The sequence below is a fragment of the Poecile atricapillus genome, chromosome 18, assembly GCF_030490865.1.
Source record: "Poecile atricapillus isolate bPoeAtr1 chromosome 18, bPoeAtr1.hap1, whole genome shotgun sequence".
In the NCBI taxonomy this organism is placed as follows: domain Eukaryota; kingdom Metazoa; phylum Chordata; class Aves; order Passeriformes; family Paridae; genus Poecile; species Poecile atricapillus.
In genome coordinates, this window is record NC_081266.1 from 6,418,304 (window position 1) to 6,438,516 (window position 20,213).

Sequence of the window (20,213 nt, forward strand, 5' to 3'; positions counted from 1 at the left end):
TCTCCTAACAGTTCTTCCCTGGTGCTGTAAAAGGCACTCTTGGTCACCCCAGCTCCAGGGTCAGTGACCACAAGGAGATGATGGATTATCACCAATCCCAGGCAGAAATGTTCCCTTCACATCAGGAGTACTAACATGGGGACAAAAGATGCATTTTTGGAAGGGAGGACAGGTGAGTAAGCAGCCATGTGATGATAGAACAGCTACAGCTCTGTCTAGGTGGAGACATGCCACTCCCTTCAAGGTAAAATTACTAATGTAATAATAAAAATTTGAGAGCCTACAGTCATACTTGAATTGTTGGAGTCCCACAGTATTTGAGAAGCTGAAAAAGATGGGCTTGCATCAAAATCAAAATGACAACATCACAGTTAAAACAGACATGATTGCATAAAAAAAATATTTTAAAAAATACTGCTGTGGGGAAAAAGGAAAGAGGTTATTGAGAGATCACCTCAAGTACTAGAGACTGTTCTGAGCTGTACTGCTGGATTTATAATTATTGCTCTATTTCTGAAAGTCATGTTTTGGAGAACATAATGGAAACCTGTAAGCAGATATTACTGGGAAGTTTCCTAAGATTAAGGTCCATGTCACACTGAAAACCTCACCATTTTAATTGTCTTCCTATTGCAAATCCTGCAGAAGTACTGCTAGAACAGTCCTGCATGAATCTCAGAACTGTGTATTTAATTCAGCATGTAGAGATTCTCTGTCACAGGGGTGATTTTCACTCACAGCACTGCACTGAACCATTCCACTGACAGGAACATTCCTGATATTCATTTTAAAGGTTAAATTCCCAAGACTAACAACAATGTGAAGCTTTAGGCAAAGCTTGTCTTCTTGCAAGGCTGAGATTTTTAAGTTGTTTTAAAGTTCAGGGCAGATAAAACAACTTCCCTTTTTTTTCAATTAGATTTTGGCAAATGCAAATCAGAGTTTCATCCAAAGTTCATCTGCACTCAGTAAGATTTTTTTTATTTTACTTTTAGATCCAAACAATTGATATGAATATGGTCACATTGTTGTCAAGTTATATTCTTCTTGAACCATCAGACTAAAAGCCATCCCAGGGAGAACACTGGATTCATTTTTATTTTGCTCCCCAATAAAGTTTTCTTTTTACTGCTCCTCTGCTTCAACGCTCACGTGGAACATCACTGCCTTTGCAACATCACACTGGAATATTGGGCACCTTGGAAATGTCCTGATGTTGCTGACTTTAAAATGGAGGGGTTTTGTAACACCTTGATACAGGGAGTCTTAGATGGGCTAGCAAAGGAACACACAGTTACTTTAAGAAAAAGAACCAGGCTAGAAAGGGTGAGGACAGCGTAGAGGACTAAAAGTGAATTTTAAATGGTTAAACTCCAGCATTCTGCTGCATCTTAGATATTCATACTTATGTACTGCTACATGGGGTCCAGTTAAATTTCTAAACAGCTCCCAGTTAAAAGCAGCCCAAAGTTGCTTGCTTTTCCACGTGATAAAATCTTTCTGTCATTCTTACTCTTGTGATCTCCAATCTGCAAAAAGTCCTTTGAAATTGGCATAAAGCTCTACAGAATTTAGCTTTACAAATAAAGTACTTTGTTGTTATGCAGCTTAGGAAGGACAAAGAATTCAGTTTTGTGATTTCTACTTAAAGAAAAACCTTAATTGTCAGATAAATAGATGGCTCACAGACAGACAGGTTGCTACTGCTTCAAAAGGAAGCAACTTGCAGGCAGAGGAAAAAGAAATTTAGGAATTGCAGGACACTTCATGAAATTAGTGCCTTATTCTTGACCTGAGCTTGCAATCAGGGTGACTTGAGAAAAGAATGGTGTGCAGGAAGAAGTGTTGATTCAAGAAAAATTGACTTGCACAGACAGTTAATATTTTTGTGCCTCTAATAAAGGAGCAACAAAGAATTGACACTGATCCAACAGACTATTCTCTTTCTTTTCATACAAGGGTGCTTTGTAAGTATATTTATACCAGCCAGAAAAACAGTTAATATATATTGTTAATTAATTAATTAATTTATATTAAATATTATATATTATAATAATTATTATAACATTAATATTATAATATATAATATTATAATATATAATATTATGATATATAATATTATAGTAATATTATTAATAATCTATATTATTATTAATCTCTAAGGATATCTATTTGTATCCCTTTTTCTTTCATCCTCCTTTCTTTTCCATACCCAGCCAACCTCTGGTAGCACCAGTTTGCAAGCAGAATTAAGAACAAGAATCACCATGAATTGTAATTCCAGTATCTTCTAGATAGTAAAGGATTTTTCTGTACTGTCACATTCCCTGTAACAAGCAGTATTTAAAGCAGATCTTTCAAATCATGTTCTCAAAATATTACTATCATGTTTGCAAGCCTTCTCTTCTGCTAATAAATAGCTTGAATTTCCTTCAAACCTAACACAATCTGTCACTAAAGTTTGCTTTTTCTGAGAAGTGACACTGAGAGAAGTTTTCCTTACAAGCTTCTAAAGATACTCCAGCACAATTCAAATCAGGGGAAAAAAAAATAAATTAGCACCCCAAGAATTAAAACTGGTTTTGAGTTGGTAAATGTCCTGAAATTCACATTTTCTGAGGAGCCAATGTATGTGTTGATCTTAAGCATTGTCTCAGTTCCAAAGCACTGCCTAGAAAATATTACTCATTAGCAATGACTCACATCCTCAGACAGCTGTAAACCAGTTAAATTTAGTTGTGGAATTGCTCCATTCTGAGGAGGCTCAATAATATCAATAGGCTGAGGCAGTTAAAGGCAGTGCTGGAATGAGAACCCTGCTGTGGACACTGGAGAGAACTGGGCAGGGCTTTGACACTTTCTAACCCACTGCCACTGCCTCAAAGCACAGACATTGATGTCACTGGGCAATACTTGATGTCAAATGCTATCAAATAACACAAAACCTGCTCAGAAGAGATTGGATTTGGCAATATGTGAGGCAGTTGCTTGGTTGCATATGGTTAATTACATAATCCATTAAAAATTCTCATTTATCTCACAGCTTCTCTGGGTGACCTTTGTTGGTATTCACCAGGCAGGAGACTGCAGCCATTATCCAGCACCAAGATTTCAACCTTGGTTCTTCATCAAGGCAATCTCTTGGTTCCAACTTGAGTCTGATACTTCCATTCCCTCAAGTAATTTAAAACAAAACACTGCTACCACAAATACCAAAACAAAATAGTTTAAACTCTGATGCTCCTCTTTGATGAAGTTTAGGTATTACTCATTTATTTAATATATATTAAAATGTCATCATACTGAGAGCCATAATTGAAATCATCTGGTAATTAATTTCCCAATCTAATTATGAATAACATCCATTTTGTTGAAATCCTGGCCTAATCACGCAGAATAACATCATGCTAATTCTCCTTTCAGCTGTGTCCTGACATTATGAAGCAATCTCTAAGGCTGTGTTTTCCAAAGTTTTACTCCTGTGACCTACCAAACACAAAAGGATTAAAAACCCAACTATTCTGAGGACATTTACTGCTGTTCCAAGACTCTGAATAGGCTTTGACAAAATTGTGCAGAGATTTGACTTAGGAATTTCATTACAGAGAAAACACAGATACTACAAATTGGAATAATTTCATATTGATGGATCCCAAGTGTTCAAAAAAAAGAAAAAACAAAAGTACTTTATTGTGCAAGGCTGGTAAAACAAGGGGGGAAATTAAACCTAGCAATTGTTAAGTTATTAATTCTGATATTCTGTTTTGTAAGAAGCAGAATAAAACTAACAAGCTGGGACACTGCTTTTAGAACATCTCAAGGTTCATAAGGTTAACACTTAAAGTAACATTTTAGAAGTGTAAAGAGAAAAAGTTCCTACACTTTTAAAATTAAAATTAAACTTCTTTACTTAGATAAACGCTGTGCCTCATTTCATTGCTAATTACTGTGAAACCAACAGTCCTTGTTCTATGGCAGCTTGATCTCTGTTACTCAGCAATAGTGATGATGCTTTCCTGACTTGCTGGAGATGTTTGGTTTTGGTTCCAGACAGAGCAAGGATAATAATTCCTGTGTCACATTAATACTGATACCTCCCTGGTTAGGGACACACAGCACAGTGCTGCATATCACACTCCCATAGCAGCAAAAAAGGTCAAAAAAGACACAAAGAGAGGAAAGGCTGAACTCCTCAGGGCACTGAAACAGCCAAGAATGGAAATCAGGGAGCAGAAAAGACCAACCATTGAGGCAGACCAATGGACAGGATGGAAAAATGGGATTTAATGCTGATTATAAAGGCAATCCTCACAGCAAACTAAACTCCATTCACATTATCATTTAGGCTTGCTCAAGCAGAAGGCTGTACAACTTGAACAAAGATTTTAAATTAAATTACAATTCAGACACTGAATTACTTTGCCCAAACCACTGATTTATTATGATCAAAGATACACTGCAGGGTAAAACTGTGCAAACCCTGAGGGAAGAGCTCCAGAAAGGAGGGATGCTTTAAATCCCAGTGCAAAACATGGCCAGTCAGCTGTGATTGTCCTGCCTCATTCTCCTGGAAAGGACAGGGACTGATGAATAGCAAGGGATCAGGAAGTCACACTGTAAATACTAAATATGAGTGTGTGTGTTTGTATTTTTCAGTATTTAGCTACCACTGCTCTTACAGAATTACTTCAGAACACAATGACAGGTGACTAAATATCAAACTCTCACATTAGTTAGTGATCCATACTCATAAACCCCTAAAAATGTTAAGAACTTAATGTATTAAATTAGTACCATCATTTGCTGGAACCTCTTCACCATGCAGAGGAGCATCCTAAGTATGAAATGTGTGCTATTCTGAGACAAAGGGACCTCAGTTTCCTCTGCTGACACTCCCCCAGTTCTCTTACCCTCTGGGTGAAATCACAGATTTGAAAGCTGTTGATATGTTTGTGCCTTATGACACTCCTAAATTAATTAGTATTAATTTATTATTAATTAATAAATTTGTCCAGAGACCCAGCTCTGGAACTGTTGAGCCTAGTGGGTGCAAAATTCACTCCTGAATCCCAGAAACTCTCGATTTAAACTGGAAAACCACTCCTTCCTTGTTCTAGTGAAGATCCCTAAGCTGACTAACACAACCACTGATGATGTTCCAGACACAGCTCAGACAAAACCCCCAGGGGCAGAAAGGGCTGGAAATTGTGAAGCCTGGCAGGCCAGAGAGCAAGGAAAAGCTATGTGAGGAAGAGTGATGTAAGCAGCCTCAAAAATGGCACACACCCTTGCTTTTCCTGCCTCTTCAATCATGGGGAAGTTTGTGTTTGTCTTGCACCACGGTGAATACACCAACAAGGCTTATTAGCTTTATCTTGCCAGGAAAACTACACTTTTAATTCATTATGAAGGCAAGGGGCCCAGAGCTGGCTGTCTTCCCAGATCCCTTCAAGAAACCAGAATTTGTCACTCCCCCTACCTATGAGTGATGTCCTGTCTTGAAGGACATCATATTAAAGTGACTTCTCCTCTTTGAGGGATACTAGAAAAGTTCCTCCCATATACATGACAGATTTGCTGAGTTGTGGCTCCAGATAATACCAGAAACTTCTTGTAACTGAGCTCTTGTCCTCAATCTCGTGTGCATCAGTTTAAAATCCCTCCTCACCCAGCTGCAATAGTGGAACCAACACCATTAACCTGCTTTCTGTCTTTGTGTGAGACTGATACCTACAGGGGTTATTTCAGATAAAAAAAAGCAATCAAGCACTTTAGCTGCTAAAGTCAAAAGGAGAGATTCTTTAATAACATTATTAAATACATATATATTAATTATATATATTAATATCACCAGTATAGAGAGAGTATTCTTTACATAAGTTCTCAAAATAAGAAACTAACTTGCTATCTTCCACACAGAGCAACATTTGATTTTTAAAAAGAATATTAGCATACATCTGGGAATACAGGTACATCTGCTACATATAATCCAGATGTTTTTCTTTTTATTGTGGTATCACAAAATGCTCAAAAAAAAATAAAAATATAAAAATAAAGAAGCACATTCTCCACTAAAAAATTCTAAATTGTAACATAGGTAGGCATAAAACCTTATTTTGAATCCAGTAGGTTTGTCTGCCATAGATGCTGCAATAGCAGGAGGAACTGTGCAATAAAAATTACTGCAATAGAATAAACAGTGTATTCCTTGGGGAAATCCCTGGAGAACTCACTGTCACCTCTACAAACACCTGCAAACTATGGACTATCTGCCATGGAAAATACTGTCTTAAACTAAGCTTGGGGAGCTTTTAGGATCCATATTCCAGTCAGAAAAATGTATGTTATTAAATGTTATTAACTGACTCAAAAGAATCAAAGATACCAAATCTTTGGGATCTGCCTGAAGCTGCTGTAACAAACTCAGACACCTTACTTCAGCAAGGAGCTGAAAAATGAGATGAAGACATGAAGAAACTGTGTTGTTCCCCTGCCCTAATGTCATCTTATTAGTTGTCCATTCATGGAAGGAAAAATAAAACAACTACACACCGTGTCACCTGAGCTGGGCTGCAATTACTCTGAAAGGTCTTGGCAGATTGTCTGAGAGCTGGAAACTCAAGATTCCTGCTTTCAAACTGGTCATGGCTCACTGTAAAATGAAAATAAATTCTGTGTTGTGTCCTGATTTTCCACGTGGAGATTAACTCATCTACCTGGGTGGCTGGAAAGAATCTCACATGATAATTATGCTGAATCAGAACTTACATAATGAAGCCTCTTCAGTCTTCTTTGGCACTTTCATTGCTGCCACAGGTAGTATTGTGAGAGAGGGGAGGGATTAAAAGCCTGTCTAATTTTTCCTCTTATTCCTCTAACTGAAGATAAAACTATTATCTAAAAACCCCACCCCACATGGTAGAGCAATTCTCAAAGTACCCTGGTGAAAAGAGAGGCTACTGTAGGCAGCACCTTGGACACAAAGGGTAACCAATAAGCCAGAATAGCTTCTAGAAATCTCTAAAAGAGAAATTTGAATTTTGTCTTGTTCAGTGGTCAGCAAGGCTGTGACAGAAGGGCCTGAATGAAAGAAAAAGCAGCAGCAGCAGAGCTCTGAGCTCCCCTCAGGGAGAAGCTCCCCATGGCCCTCCAGGACACATCTGGGAGGTCACATCTGTCAGGTTTAATAAAGAAGCTGACGCAAGCCTGTGGGGATGTTTGGTCTTTTTTTGTGGCATTTGAAATCTCTGAATTTGGTGTAGAACCTGTTCAGTGGCATGACTGGAGACCTGGAGCAAAAAAGAGCACAGCTCTGCCAGGGACTCCCAGAAATGCTCTTGTAACTGGGCTGGATAAACCATCGAGCTCCTGAGGAAAAATTCCCATTTCATCAACCCTGGGAGAGCAGAAAGTGCAGCACATCCACCTTTACCAACCTGCAGAAGCTGGGCTGATGAGCTGGGGCTGGGTGCTGCCTCTCCTGCACTGTGTGTGTGTTCAAGCACATTAAAAACAGGATAAACTCGCCCACAGGAATGGTACAGAGGCAAAAACCTTCCAGTGAGAGGCAGGAGGACACATGCTCACCCTCTTTGTGAACCAAGGTGCAATTAGAGAGGTAAAAACCTCTTCAGTGAGAGGCAGGAGAGCACATGCTCACCTTCTTTGTGAATGAAGGTGCAGTTACAGAGGTAAAAACCCCTGCAGTGAGAGGAAGGAGAGCACATGCTCACCTTTGTGAATGAAGGTGTAATTAGAGAGGTAAAAACCGCTCCAGTGAGAGGCAGGAGGACACTGCACATCCTGGTTGTGAACCAAGGTGCAATTAGAGAGGTAAAAACCCCTGCAGTGAGAGGCAGGAGAGCACATGGACACCCTGGTTGTGAATGAAGGTGCATTTACAGAGGTAAAAACCTCTCCAGTGAGAGGCAGGAGGGCACATGCTCACCCTGGTTGTGAATGAAGGTGTAATTAGAGAGGTAAAAACCCCTGCAGTGAGAGGAAGGAGAGCACATGCTCACCTTTGTGAATGAAGGTGTAATTAGAGAGGTAAAAACCTCTCCAGTGAGAGGCAGGAGAGCACACACACACCCTGGTTGTGAACCAAGGTTCAATTACAGAGGTAAAAACCCCTCCAGTGAGAGGCAGGAGAGCACACACACACCCTGGTTGTGAATGAAGGTGAAATTACAGAGGTAAAAACCCCTCCAGTGAGAGGCAGGAGAGCACACACACACCCTGGTTGTGAACCAAGGTTCAATTAGAGAGGTAAAATCCCCTGCAGTGAGAGGCAGGAGAGCACACACACACCCTGGCTGTGAACCAAGGTGCAGCCCAGCTTTGCTGGACCCTGTGATGCTGAATTATTCTTTGCTGCACAGCTCACACGAGGGGAATGACCAAGCCAACACCTGCAGTGTGGGCACTGAGTGACTCCTAACCATGAAATGCCATCATGGGGAGGCTCAGAGGGATGGCTCAAAGGCCAGCCTGCATTTTATAATTTTATACATTTTATAAATTCTATAAATTCTTAGGAAACCATCTCTTCATTAGCTTGGTAGGCAAGTTCAAGGTCACACCTTGGATGAAACGACCATAAATCAGATCTTTGAAAATGCAGTTCCTTCCTTCTCTGAGCTCTCTCACCTCCTCAGGGCCGTGGCAGAAGGGCTGGGCAGGTATTCAGAGATGAGAGAATAGAAAATAAAATAAAAATAAACTTTAAGGTACAAAGACTGCACTTCAAGGTTAGGAATACTAAACCAGTGCTGCTGTTGTAGTAACTATGAGCAGCACTGATTTTAAACAAACACATTTTGTTTGCAGCCCCTCTCTCCTGCCACACAGTTTTTCTAATCACTGAGCACAAGATGTTTATTCTGATTTCCAAGTTTTCATGGATTTCCTGTGGAGAAAGGCAATGCTTCTTACTCAAAAGTGCAGGAGCATTTGAAACCTTCCCAAATTTTAGCTAAACAAGTCAGCACAGCCAGCAAAGAAAAAAATCAATCTGTGTTCTTCCTTTATCACAGGTCAATTATCACACAGAGCAAGGGGAGCTGCCAAAAACACTGCTACATTCAGACACTAAAACTTGCATTTTATTTGCCTGCAGCTGCATTGCACAAAGAAGGGAGTGTTAACCCCCCTGCCCAAGACAAAACATGACCTATCTCCAAAGCAAGAGGTGATTGATTCCCTGGTTTGGGTTTTTTTTCCTCCTTTCAGTGTATTATTACTTATCTTTTGTTCCAAATGCTATTTCCTTAAAATGCTTTGATTGCAAAATATTGATTTTTTTTTCCTCATTTCTTTCCACCCTTGTCTGCCAGCACAGATGGACAGAGGTAGCAAAAAGAGTAATTAAGCACCATTTAATGTTTTTCAGGTTCAGATTTCAAATTTGCCCAGCATGGTCCCTACTTTATTTTCAAAGACGCTTTCCCCTGGCCTTGAGTTCTACAAATTTAAAATGAGATTTTATTCAAGATCTATTTTCAATGAAATGAGAAAAAAAAAAAATAATCCTGAAGCTCTAAAAAACGAAGTTTTTGCATTAAATTTTCAGACATAAAGCCAAAGTCTTCAAATTTCTACCTTATGCCCTACTTCTATTGTCTAAAATAAAGGTACTGCCTTTATATACAGCATCTCTGCATGAGCTTAACTGGGAAGACTTCAGGATTTAAAATGTGAAGCATGTGGTTTCCTCAGCAACCTGGAAAATGTATTTTGGTGCCTACTGGGTATCAGTGATGATGCCAATTGTTATGTTAATTTTTCAGATCTTTGTTGTTCATAATCTTCTTCTGTGTCTTTCAACTGATCTCTGTTCAGTGAACTTCCAGTACTTCCTTCACCTTGATTTTTGGATGAGTGAAAAAGAATACTTTATAGTTCACCACCTTATCCAATGCCACAAAAATAATGGCTCATAAAGCAAACCATGAGGGGATCTGTGTCAGTGAATCCACACAGAGACCCAAAGATAAAGGGTGCATTTTAAATAATGTTTTGTTTCAACAGCAGCAATTTGGGATAGCACAGCTTTGGGCACCAATCCAAACAAATCCCTGTCAGTGTCACAGGTGACAGATCAAAAACAGGCACAGAAAATAAAAAAAAAAATCAATAATAATATAAATAATATATATTATATAATGTATCTAATAATATATATTTAAAAATACCCATTTGACTACGGCTACACTCTGGTACAGGCAATCTCTAAATTTCAAAAGAATTAATCAAGAATGCTTCTCAAATGGCTGGGTCATGCAAGTTAATGATTTTATAATAAATTCTGTTCTTGTCAGATCTTTATCACTTTAGCTTATGCTACACATTTTCTTTGTACCTAGCATTGAAAAATATTAGTGTGCAAAATTTAGTTGATTAGAATCCAATTTCAAAAATATCCAACTTCAAAAATATCTGAGCACCTTTTGAGGGAAGAGTACTTGGCTGAAAACTGAATGGTATCTACTGACCCAAGTCATGATTTGGTTAAATTCCTTCAGTGTGCCACATCTTCACCCTGCTCCTTCTCATAACTTCCAAATACATATTATTTCCATATAAAAATACTAATTAAAACTATACAAGAAAAGCACTTTTTGTACCAGGTACCTTTCATGATCTTCCACTCTGCTCAATTAAAATGTCTGAATACCATTTAAACCATGTCAGTAAATATAAAACAAACATTTACTGTCAGATAACTAAGCCAGCACAAGAAAAAACCCAAACTACTACCCATAATATCTGACCTCTGAAAATACTTTAAACTGGACTTTCAGATCTTTAACTGGAATATAAGATTAAAAAACCTGCTCTGTCTGAACAAAACAATTTGTAACCAAAAAAAAAAAAAGATTATTGTGCATGGAGGTAAAATTTAAAGACTTCTTTTTTTTTTTTATGGCAATAAAATTCCAAACTTCCCTGGAAGATCTGAAAGATAGCATTTGGATAAAGCAGAAAACAAGGTGTGTTCTTTAATAAGATGCACTCTAGAAATGCAAAAAAAGAAAAAAATAAATCAGAGTTTACAAGGATTAAGAGGAAAATGTTTATATGAGAGGAGCTACAGGCTTCTGAGTTTCCAGGCAGAGGGCAGAAATAGCTATCTGTGCATGAAAGGACAGCCAGATAAAAATGAGACTTCATCATTTTTCCTGAAACACTTGAAAAAGATTTTATGCAAGTTCCCAGAACTTCTACAATAATACATATTAAAAAATCAGGCAAGTCCTTCCTTAGGTATTTTCTCAAGCTCTGCTTTTCTGTGAAAAAATGTTAAAGATGTGAAAAAATGTTAAAGAGAACAAGAAAATGCAAAGCCGTCTCTATAGAAAATCCCACACCTAGTCTTCAATTCCAGGTCTGGACAAGTAATTAAAAATCTGAGTTAAAGACAGCAACCCTCAAACTTTAAAGGCCTGAACTTCCAGTTATTTACCCCAGGCTGTACAAAAAATAAAAAGGAATTCCATATTGCACCACAAACCTCATATAAAAGAACTGTCACCTGGATTCTCCACAAGAATATTCTGTTAGCTAGATACAGAAACAGAAAAAAAAAACCTTTGAATTTACAGCTCTCACAATTTAACTGCTCATGTTAAAGAAAATGCCTCCAGCAACTTCAAGGCTAAAGCAAATTCAAATTTCTGCAGGTGATTCTACAGGAAATATCTATTTTTCTAGAGCTAGGTTATGTGTTTTTGTAGAGAACAGGCTGCCCAGAGAAGCTGTGGATGCTCCATCCCTGGAGCATTCGATGCCTGATTGGACAGGGCTTGGAGCACCCTGCTCTGCTGGAAGAGGGGGAGCTGGAGGGTCTTTAAAGTCCCTTTCAGCATTTTATGGTGCTTTGTTTCATGGGGCTCCTTTGTTTTGTTATTTTAGGAAGCTCAGAGACAGGAGAACACCACAAAATGCAATTTATTATGGCACTGTTATCCTCAGCAGAGCTGTCCAGGAGAACAGGACCTTAAAGCTTTCACACTTAAAAGCCTGGGTCCTTTCTTTCCAACCTGAAAAGTCCAGGTGATTTTACTTGAAAGCAGCAGGGAACAGTCCTGAAAAAGCAGGTCAGATGCACAAAGACACAAAATGAAACTGTCTCAATATGGATTACAGTGCTCTCAAAAAAACAAATATTAAAAAAGAACCTTTAGAGCTGCCTAGAAATGATCTAATGAAAGATCATTCTCAAGTGTCAAGCAGAGCAAGAAAAGGTGTGAAAAAGCAGTGGAGGAGCGAATGGAAATAAAAGAAGCTCAGTGCCATTTAACATTTACACAAATGTCAGACTCCCCACCTCTTGGTTAAACACTCAGCTGGGATCTCAATCTGGGTCTGGAGGCTGCAACACCAATTTTGTAAAACAAAAAGAAACACAGCACAAAAATCAGGAATCTGTGTTTCTGAAAGGATGAACAGTCAGAAAAATGAGACTGGGAAGATGGGGAATTAGGGCTGTGCTCTAGAATTATTAATGACTTATTTGTGGCTGAAGTCCATGCCTGAACTTCCATTCCTGCGTGAGGTTTGCTGTAACAGAGCTGATCACGACCTAAACCCTCGTTATTTACACTTACAGACAAGAAGAAAAGGCATTGGCCAAGTGTCAGAAATCAGTCAATATTCTGAGCTATTAACACACAAGAATTCTGTAGAATTGATTAAAGGTCTAGGAAAAAACAGAACAAAAGCCCCCACATCCTCAGCCTAATACACTGAATAAGAGCTCTAAGAGCAGCTTCTCTAAAGATACAGAGAAAAAAAATGTTCTTCAAATTAAAATTTATTGCAGTGCACACTTTTCTGCCTTTTTACCCTGTGTAGAGGAAAATTGGGATATATTGTGTGTGCAATTTTCCAACAATCATCCATAATGACATCCATTCCCTAGGACTCAATAGCCTTTGGGAAACCTCTCTAATTTGTCTGACACAGTCTACATGGTTTTTTACCCAGACCTCCCCCAGTTCACTGATAAGGGCTACATTTTCTTATCCAAAAAAATACAGATAGTCTGATTATCCAATTCTAGCACTTCCCAAGAAATATTAAGTATGCTAATACAGCTTTTCTAAGGAAAGTTATACAAAGTTCTCCACAAACTTTCCAAGTATGTTACAGAGAAATCATCCCAATTGCTTCTGCTGCCACAAGCCCTCACTCATTCAGTCCCACACTGAAGTCATCATCAGCCCTGTGCTTCAAACTGGCTTTGGTGAGGTGCTGGGTGGGAAAGGATTGGTTTCCCAGATCATGTGCCCTGCTACAAATGCCTCAGCCACAGGTAATATTCAGATGGAAGCAGAAGCAGCACATGGAGTCACTGAAAGACAACAACCTCTGTTTTGAATTCTATTTTCTTTGTCGAAAATTCAAACAAATTCATCCTCCAGCATATTCCCATGGCATCAATGGACTCTTAATCTCCAGAATGTACATTCCAGCTCAGACTCTTTGACAGCCTTGGAAACTGAGATGCATCAGATTTGTTTATCTGACCTAGAGCTCTCCAGCCTTACCTTCTTCTGCAGAACGTTAACTTTGCGTTCCTTCACCTCCAGCATGTCCTTGAGGTCGTGGATCTCGCCTGCCTGAGTGCCCTTCTCCTCTGCCATCTCCTGGATCTGCTTTGTCTTCTTGTTCAGCATGGTCTCCTTCTCCTCCAGACGCAACCGCAGCGCATCCACCTGCATCCAGAAGGGCAGAACAAGCTTTGTTACACCTCCACAGGGGAAATATTACAAACAGGTTCAGAAATCTAACACCCCTTTCTTGAAGAATTCAACACACATAAGGTTGGGATAAAGCAGTTATCATAAGAGAGACTAAACAGAAAAAATAACCAAGCCTGTTATTCCCAAGTATATGGGAATAATTCTCCTTCTGGGAAAACCTCAAATCACACTTCTCACAAAACTCAGGCTTGTATCACACAACACTGAATTACTTTTCCTCAAAGTAGAAGCCAGCACAATGTGTTGTGGAGAAGTTCTCTCACATGCAGGGAAAATGACCCCTTTATTTGAAACATTACTAATAATCAGAGAATAAACATTGACTCGCTGCACCAGGCAGTCACTTTTTATTCCAGGTTTTAAGCACAGTAACAGCTGAGGCTGAAGGTAATGAAAGAAGAGCTCTTTGCAGCCACTGCAGATCACAACTGGAAAGAGGTTACCTTAGGATGCCTAAGAATATTTTGGCTCAGAAAGCAAAGTAATAGTTTAAATATAACGTGTTTTCCACAGCATGCAGTGTTATATTAAGGGTAGAATTGAACAAATGACACAGTACAGGATATTGTGGGTGCAGTTTGGAATCACAAACACACTTAGAGCTCCCAGGGCCTGAGTGAATTTAGAAACACTCTGGGAACTCTGCTGTGACCTCAAGCTTCAAAACTGAACCTTCAGCATCTTTTGCTTTTCCTTCTGCATTTCCCTTCCATATGTGAAACAGAGCTCACAAGACAAAGGAAACGGGAGAAGGAATCAGAGCTACCTGAATATAAATACAAAGAGAAGAGCAAGGTCAGCACAGAGCACAGACTGATCTCCAAGACTATTGTGGAATAGGAAATCCAGCAGCAGCAAGCTGCCCACAATAGCAGAGGAACCCTGTGACCCCTCTCCACTCAGCACTCAGACACAGCTCCAATCTGCCAGCCTGGCTGTAATCTCATTTGACAGTATCAGATTTGGTTCCTGTGAGCTGAATCCATTCCAGGACATCAGTCACACAGAGTAAACAGGCTGATCAATGGATTTCTTGCTCCTTCTGCAGAGCACAGACTGGCAGAGACGTGAGGTGAGAGGATGACAACCGCTGGACAGCCCCAGCTGGGGTAGGAGTTTTAGGAACTCACTCTGCTCATGGTATTCCGAGCAGCATTTAGCTTTAACATGTTATTCTAACTCCATTTCATTTTGAGTTGCTAATGGAAAATTGTCTCTGAGGCTCTGCATTTGCAGTGTTCACCCCCAAAACCCTGTGGTGCTGTGTGTGCCTCTTCTGACACGGAGCAGTGAGTGCTGCAACCCCGCTGCCACCTCTGTGTCTGGAGCCTTCTCACTTACACATCCCTGATTAAAATCACACTCCTGACCTCTCACCCAGCAAGGGGAGCATGGAGTGTGAGCTGCAGGGATATCAGAGTACCAGGCCTTACCCAAACAGGATTTATAGGATGGATAGTGTTTGCAATGAAAGGTTTAGCAGGTGGATCACGCTTCATCTTCTTTCTTAAAACATACAGTTCTGTAGATTGATTAGGTATGTTCTTCCCTGGGAATCTTTGATATTAAAGCTAAGAGTCACTTCTATTAATTCTTGAAGGGAAACTGAAAATCTCCCTCACAAGAAAATACACCTACTCTCTACAGTTGTGTTGCAAAATATTTGAGACAGTCCAGATGCCTACAGCCCAGTAGTGCTCTTAAGTGAAAAGAGAACATCTGCAAATAGAAATTTATCCACAGAAAGCTTTCCATTTTCTGATTGATTATGCTCTTTGAGCTCTATATTAGCTTATGGTTTGGGGTAAATTGCATTGCTGGTTTTATTTGTGTGAGGTCCTTGCCTAGAAAACCATAGAAAAGACTTTGGAAAGCATTTTCAAAGGCTGGCAGGACACACAGTCATCACCTCAGCACTATTCCTGGCAGAACACTGCCCTTGTTTATCCATGTCAGCTCAGCTCATGCATGGCATCCTCCCACAGTGACAAGAACTGAGCTCTGTGGGAGTCAGGCAATGCCAGCTTCAACAGAGGCAGCTCAGGATTTTCTGAGTACATGGAAACCATCAGGCCAACACTACCGAGGTGCTGACGCCCCTTCTCCCCAATTTTGTGTCTTGGATGGTTTTGTCTTAACCCTGGGTTAACCTAACAGCTTTCCCAGTAATGGGATTTCCTTCCCATTAATGCCATTTCCCAATTCTGCAGGGCAGGAGGAGCCTGGCAGGGCAGCTCAGGCTCACTCACCTGCCCTGCCTGCAGCACCCAGAGGCTCCAGCACACCCAGAACATCCCCAACCCTCCCAGGTACAGAGCAAAAACACCTCTCTGCAGCTGGATACCACCCACAGGACTTCAACTCCTTCACTGTAAGACTGAGAGATGAAAACCTGTCTTGGGAACCACTGATATGTTTTCATAGGAGCTGTAAATAACATTCTATGCCTCTGTTCTCTGTGTGTCTGGTCATACATTAAATATGTAGACGTCAAATTTCTAAGGGAAATTAGTCCATTAGTAGTTCAAATTACTGCCAAAAAAAGCACAATATAAAAAAATAATATTTAATATAAATCTCATCTTAAGCCTTTTTTAGAATCTTGAATTCTGTAATGACAGTCTTAGCTTTAGAATATTCCCAAACTATAGGGAAATCATTTAAATTTTCACAAGTCCACAGTCAGTTTCAGACCTCACTGTGTTTCTCACTGTGCTCCTGAGTTTCAGGAGCTTGCATTAATTGAACTGAGATTGAAAACAAGAGGTTTTTTCCCTGAGTTGTATCATCCTCTCCACTGTACAGCAGCAAGCAGCTTATTCTGGCCCTGGTGATTCCCACTTGGCTTGAAGAAGATGTCAGTGATGCCCAGAAAAAACAGCATTCTACTCTTTTCCTGAGTGATGCTTCACATCTGCCTGTCCCCTGTTCAAACCATGGCTGGACCATAATTTAGATCAGGGGAACCCAGCCATCCTTCCCTCAGTGGTACCAGGGGGTAAAACCTCCCCCAAAAATTCAAAAAAGTTCAATTTCAAGCAAAATTCCAAAGTTTAATTCTCTGTAGGCCTGACTACAGCAGAGGCAGCAGAAGGAACAGATGGAAATCCCAAAATGTGTTCAGAGAAATGAATGTGTTCAGAGCCTGCAAAGGTTTCTAACAGGAGCCAGCCACTTTTTAAAGCAGATGTTGAAGTGATTCTATGTCAGCATTCAGAATTCAAAGATCATTGAGAAATGCACAGAGACATGAAATTAAAATTGGTATGTGAGGTGAGAGTTGCTTTTTACCTACTGTAGCTATTTTTAGGTCAAGTCTCCAAGTATGAGAGCACATTTTAAAAAAATCAGGTTCATGACATTTTCCATTTCTGACTGGCAAATATATATAAATCAAAAAAAAGGAGTTCAGCCTTTTTACTGATAGCAGTCTGAAATTAAGACTTTAAAGCTATGTTTATTGACTGATTTGAATGCAGTGGTAGTTCACAAGACAATTTAATTCTCTAGTTTTGACACTGATCTTTCTTTTTAACTAGATTAGAGTTGACTCTTCACCTCCCCCAGACCAATGGCAGCAGTTCAGATCCAGCATGGTCTGTAGATGAAAGCGAATTCCTCATGAATTCTTATGTTCTAATGAGACATTCAAAGCAAATAAAAACCTCCACGTGATTAGATTCATTTTTCTACTAAATATTAATCTGATTTTACCATAGGAACAGAGCAGTTACAGAACCATGCCAGCTTGGGCAGCATACAGAAATAAAGGAGAACATTCTCACTGGTTAATTTCTCACTGTGGCCACATAACTTCTGGCACTGACCTAAGCTGAAGGGCTGAAAACTTTATATGGATAAAGCCTTAATTCCAACATAAATACTGACTTGTTTTTTGTTTTGTTTACAAAGTGACTGTACCATTTTAGAGCTATTTTTAGAGGTTTCTACACCAATTGAAGAGTTAACCACAATATCCTCTCCTCCCCATAACCTTCAGGATAAACACCCCACCAAGAGCTCGTGTGGCAGGTGGCAAATCCATTTCTGAGCTATTTTATCAACACTTTTCCCCACCTGTGAGCAGCTTCTTTAACAGGAGACTAAATGAGAGGCTCATGGAGGCATTCTCTTTCCATTTAAAATGTTTATTTAAATGTGACTTTCAAGAACTGGTCCCCTCAGAGGATGAAGGACAATGAATGTCAGACACTGCAGCTCTCCTCCTCCTCCTCACAACTCCCTCCAGGTGTCTTGAGAGAAGTAAATTGTGTTCTAACCCTGACCAGCGCTGTCAAGAAGCGAGGCCAAGCAGGACCTCACATTCCTTCCTCATTCCCAAAGAAAAACCTTGCTTGGAAAGACATCCCTTCCTTTAAAAAACCCCAATCATCCCAGGATGATGGGATGACGATGGGATGACATTGGGATGACAAACATCTCAACACTCTGTTCTCAGTTTCAATCCTCTACTGAAGAGGATCACCTGTGAACACAGGAAAAAGTAACTCTGTGATAATTTAATTGTTCAGCTTTCTGACAAGAACTCCAACAGGGGTGAAAGAGATGAGATTATCTTTCCAAAAGTATAAATAACATCCTGGAAGGACGAATCCAGCTTGGTTTTGTGAAGTTCTTGAGAACTTCATTTAGAAGCAGCCAATGAAGAACAAATATTCTCAATTATTATTTAGTAATATTACTAGTTAGAGAATGGAATCATTTTCTGTATTCAAGTACTCTGGCCTTTAGGTAAAATAAAATCAAGGTGTTCTGAATAACTGTCAGGAGTTTCTATCAGTGGTATATAACCATGTCACCTTGGTTTTAAATACTCTGTTTCAATTCTGGACATTTTAATTGAATAAACATGTCTATCTACCACACCAGCTGAAATTATCACCCTCTACTGAAGTCTTTTAGCTTATTAATAATGTAAATTTGTTCAAGAAATTAATTTCTTATGCCTGCAAAAGTACTACTGTTTATTACTTAGAAGTGAGAAACATGTTTCTAGCTTTGCAGGTTTGTCACAGTGCTGCACATTTAACATATTTATATTCTTTTAAACCACTGCAATGGACCAAAGCCTGCATTTTACCTTTGAAAATGTTTATTTACCTCACACCTCCTTTCAATGAGATTCTGAAATTTAAATATTTCTTTTAAATAGACATGTACTAACCTAGAGTACATTCCTGAATTAGCAAAAAGGAATGAACAAATTTAACAGGAGGTTTTGGATTCTAAACTGGAACACTTTCCCAGTTATACCCACAATCTCAGCTTATTATTATTATTATTATTATTATTATTATTATTATTATTATTATTATTATTATTATTATTATTATTATTATTATTATATCATTGTTATTATTATATTATGATACATATTAAATGTATTAATATAATATAATATAATATAATATAATATAATATAATATAATATAATATAATATAATATAATATAATATAATATAATATAATATAATATAATATAATATAATATAATATAATATAATATAAGCAATTGTAATTGCAATATTAATTGTAATATTAATATATCTTTATTCTGAGAATAATCAGAAAAGCCATCCTGGAACATAAAAAAATATTTACTGTGTAACTTCATTACTGCAGGTCAACAAGGGCATGGGCACCCACAGATTTACCAATTTTGGCAAAGGAAAGCTAAATTAGGGTAAAAACCTCAGAGCAATTCTCTCATGCTCTTGTAATAAGGAACCTTGTACCAGTGTCAGCCACAAGTTTCCTGCACGCCTTTCCACAGCTCCTTTGGCTTTGAATCCTTTACTGCAACAACACAAAGTTTCTGATGCATCACTGCCATCTTTTGGACTCCCACTAACACTGCAATCTTCCTGCTTGCTCCTCAAGAACGTCCAGAAGCAACACATTTGTGTTACATTTATTATCTGTTTGATATATTGATATATAGATATTGATTTGTTCAGGTATACACCTGGGTCTTACATAATGTTGATTAATTAATAAATATTTTAATTGATTATAAGTAGTTAATAATAATCTAATATAATCTATAATAATATATATACTTAAAAGATTGTAAATAATTTAATATTTATTGTTAATATATTATATTAATGTAATTTAATATATAATATTAAATAGATATTATATATGATATGTGATACAGTATATATGATATGTGATATATATAATATATAATGTAATACAGAATAATATATATAATATATTATATATATTATATATATAATACATATTATATATGATATATATAATATATAATGTAATACAGAACAATATATATTATATATTATATATTTTATATATTATATATATGATATATGATATATATAATATATAATGTAATACAGAATAATATATATGATATATTATATATATATATATTATATATAATATGAAATCTTTAAAATCCTA

The 20,213-nt window shown here is 38.2% G+C and overlaps 1 protein-coding gene across 9 annotated transcripts in view; it reads right to left on the reverse strand.

The window, feature by feature from the left end:
* The window catches only part of ERC1 (ELKS/RAB6-interacting/CAST family member 1), a 281,610-nt gene that overhangs the window by 179,536 nt on the left and 81,861 nt on the right, over positions 1–20,213 (reverse strand). For all 9 annotated transcript variants that reach the window (XM_058853112.1, XM_058853111.1, XM_058853110.1 and 6 more), the window contains one exon: positions 13,551–13,718. In XM_058853112.1, the coding sequence (XP_058709095.1) occupies positions 13,551–13,718 (168 nt within the window). The remainder of the gene's footprint in view (positions 1–13,550; positions 13,719–20,213) is intronic.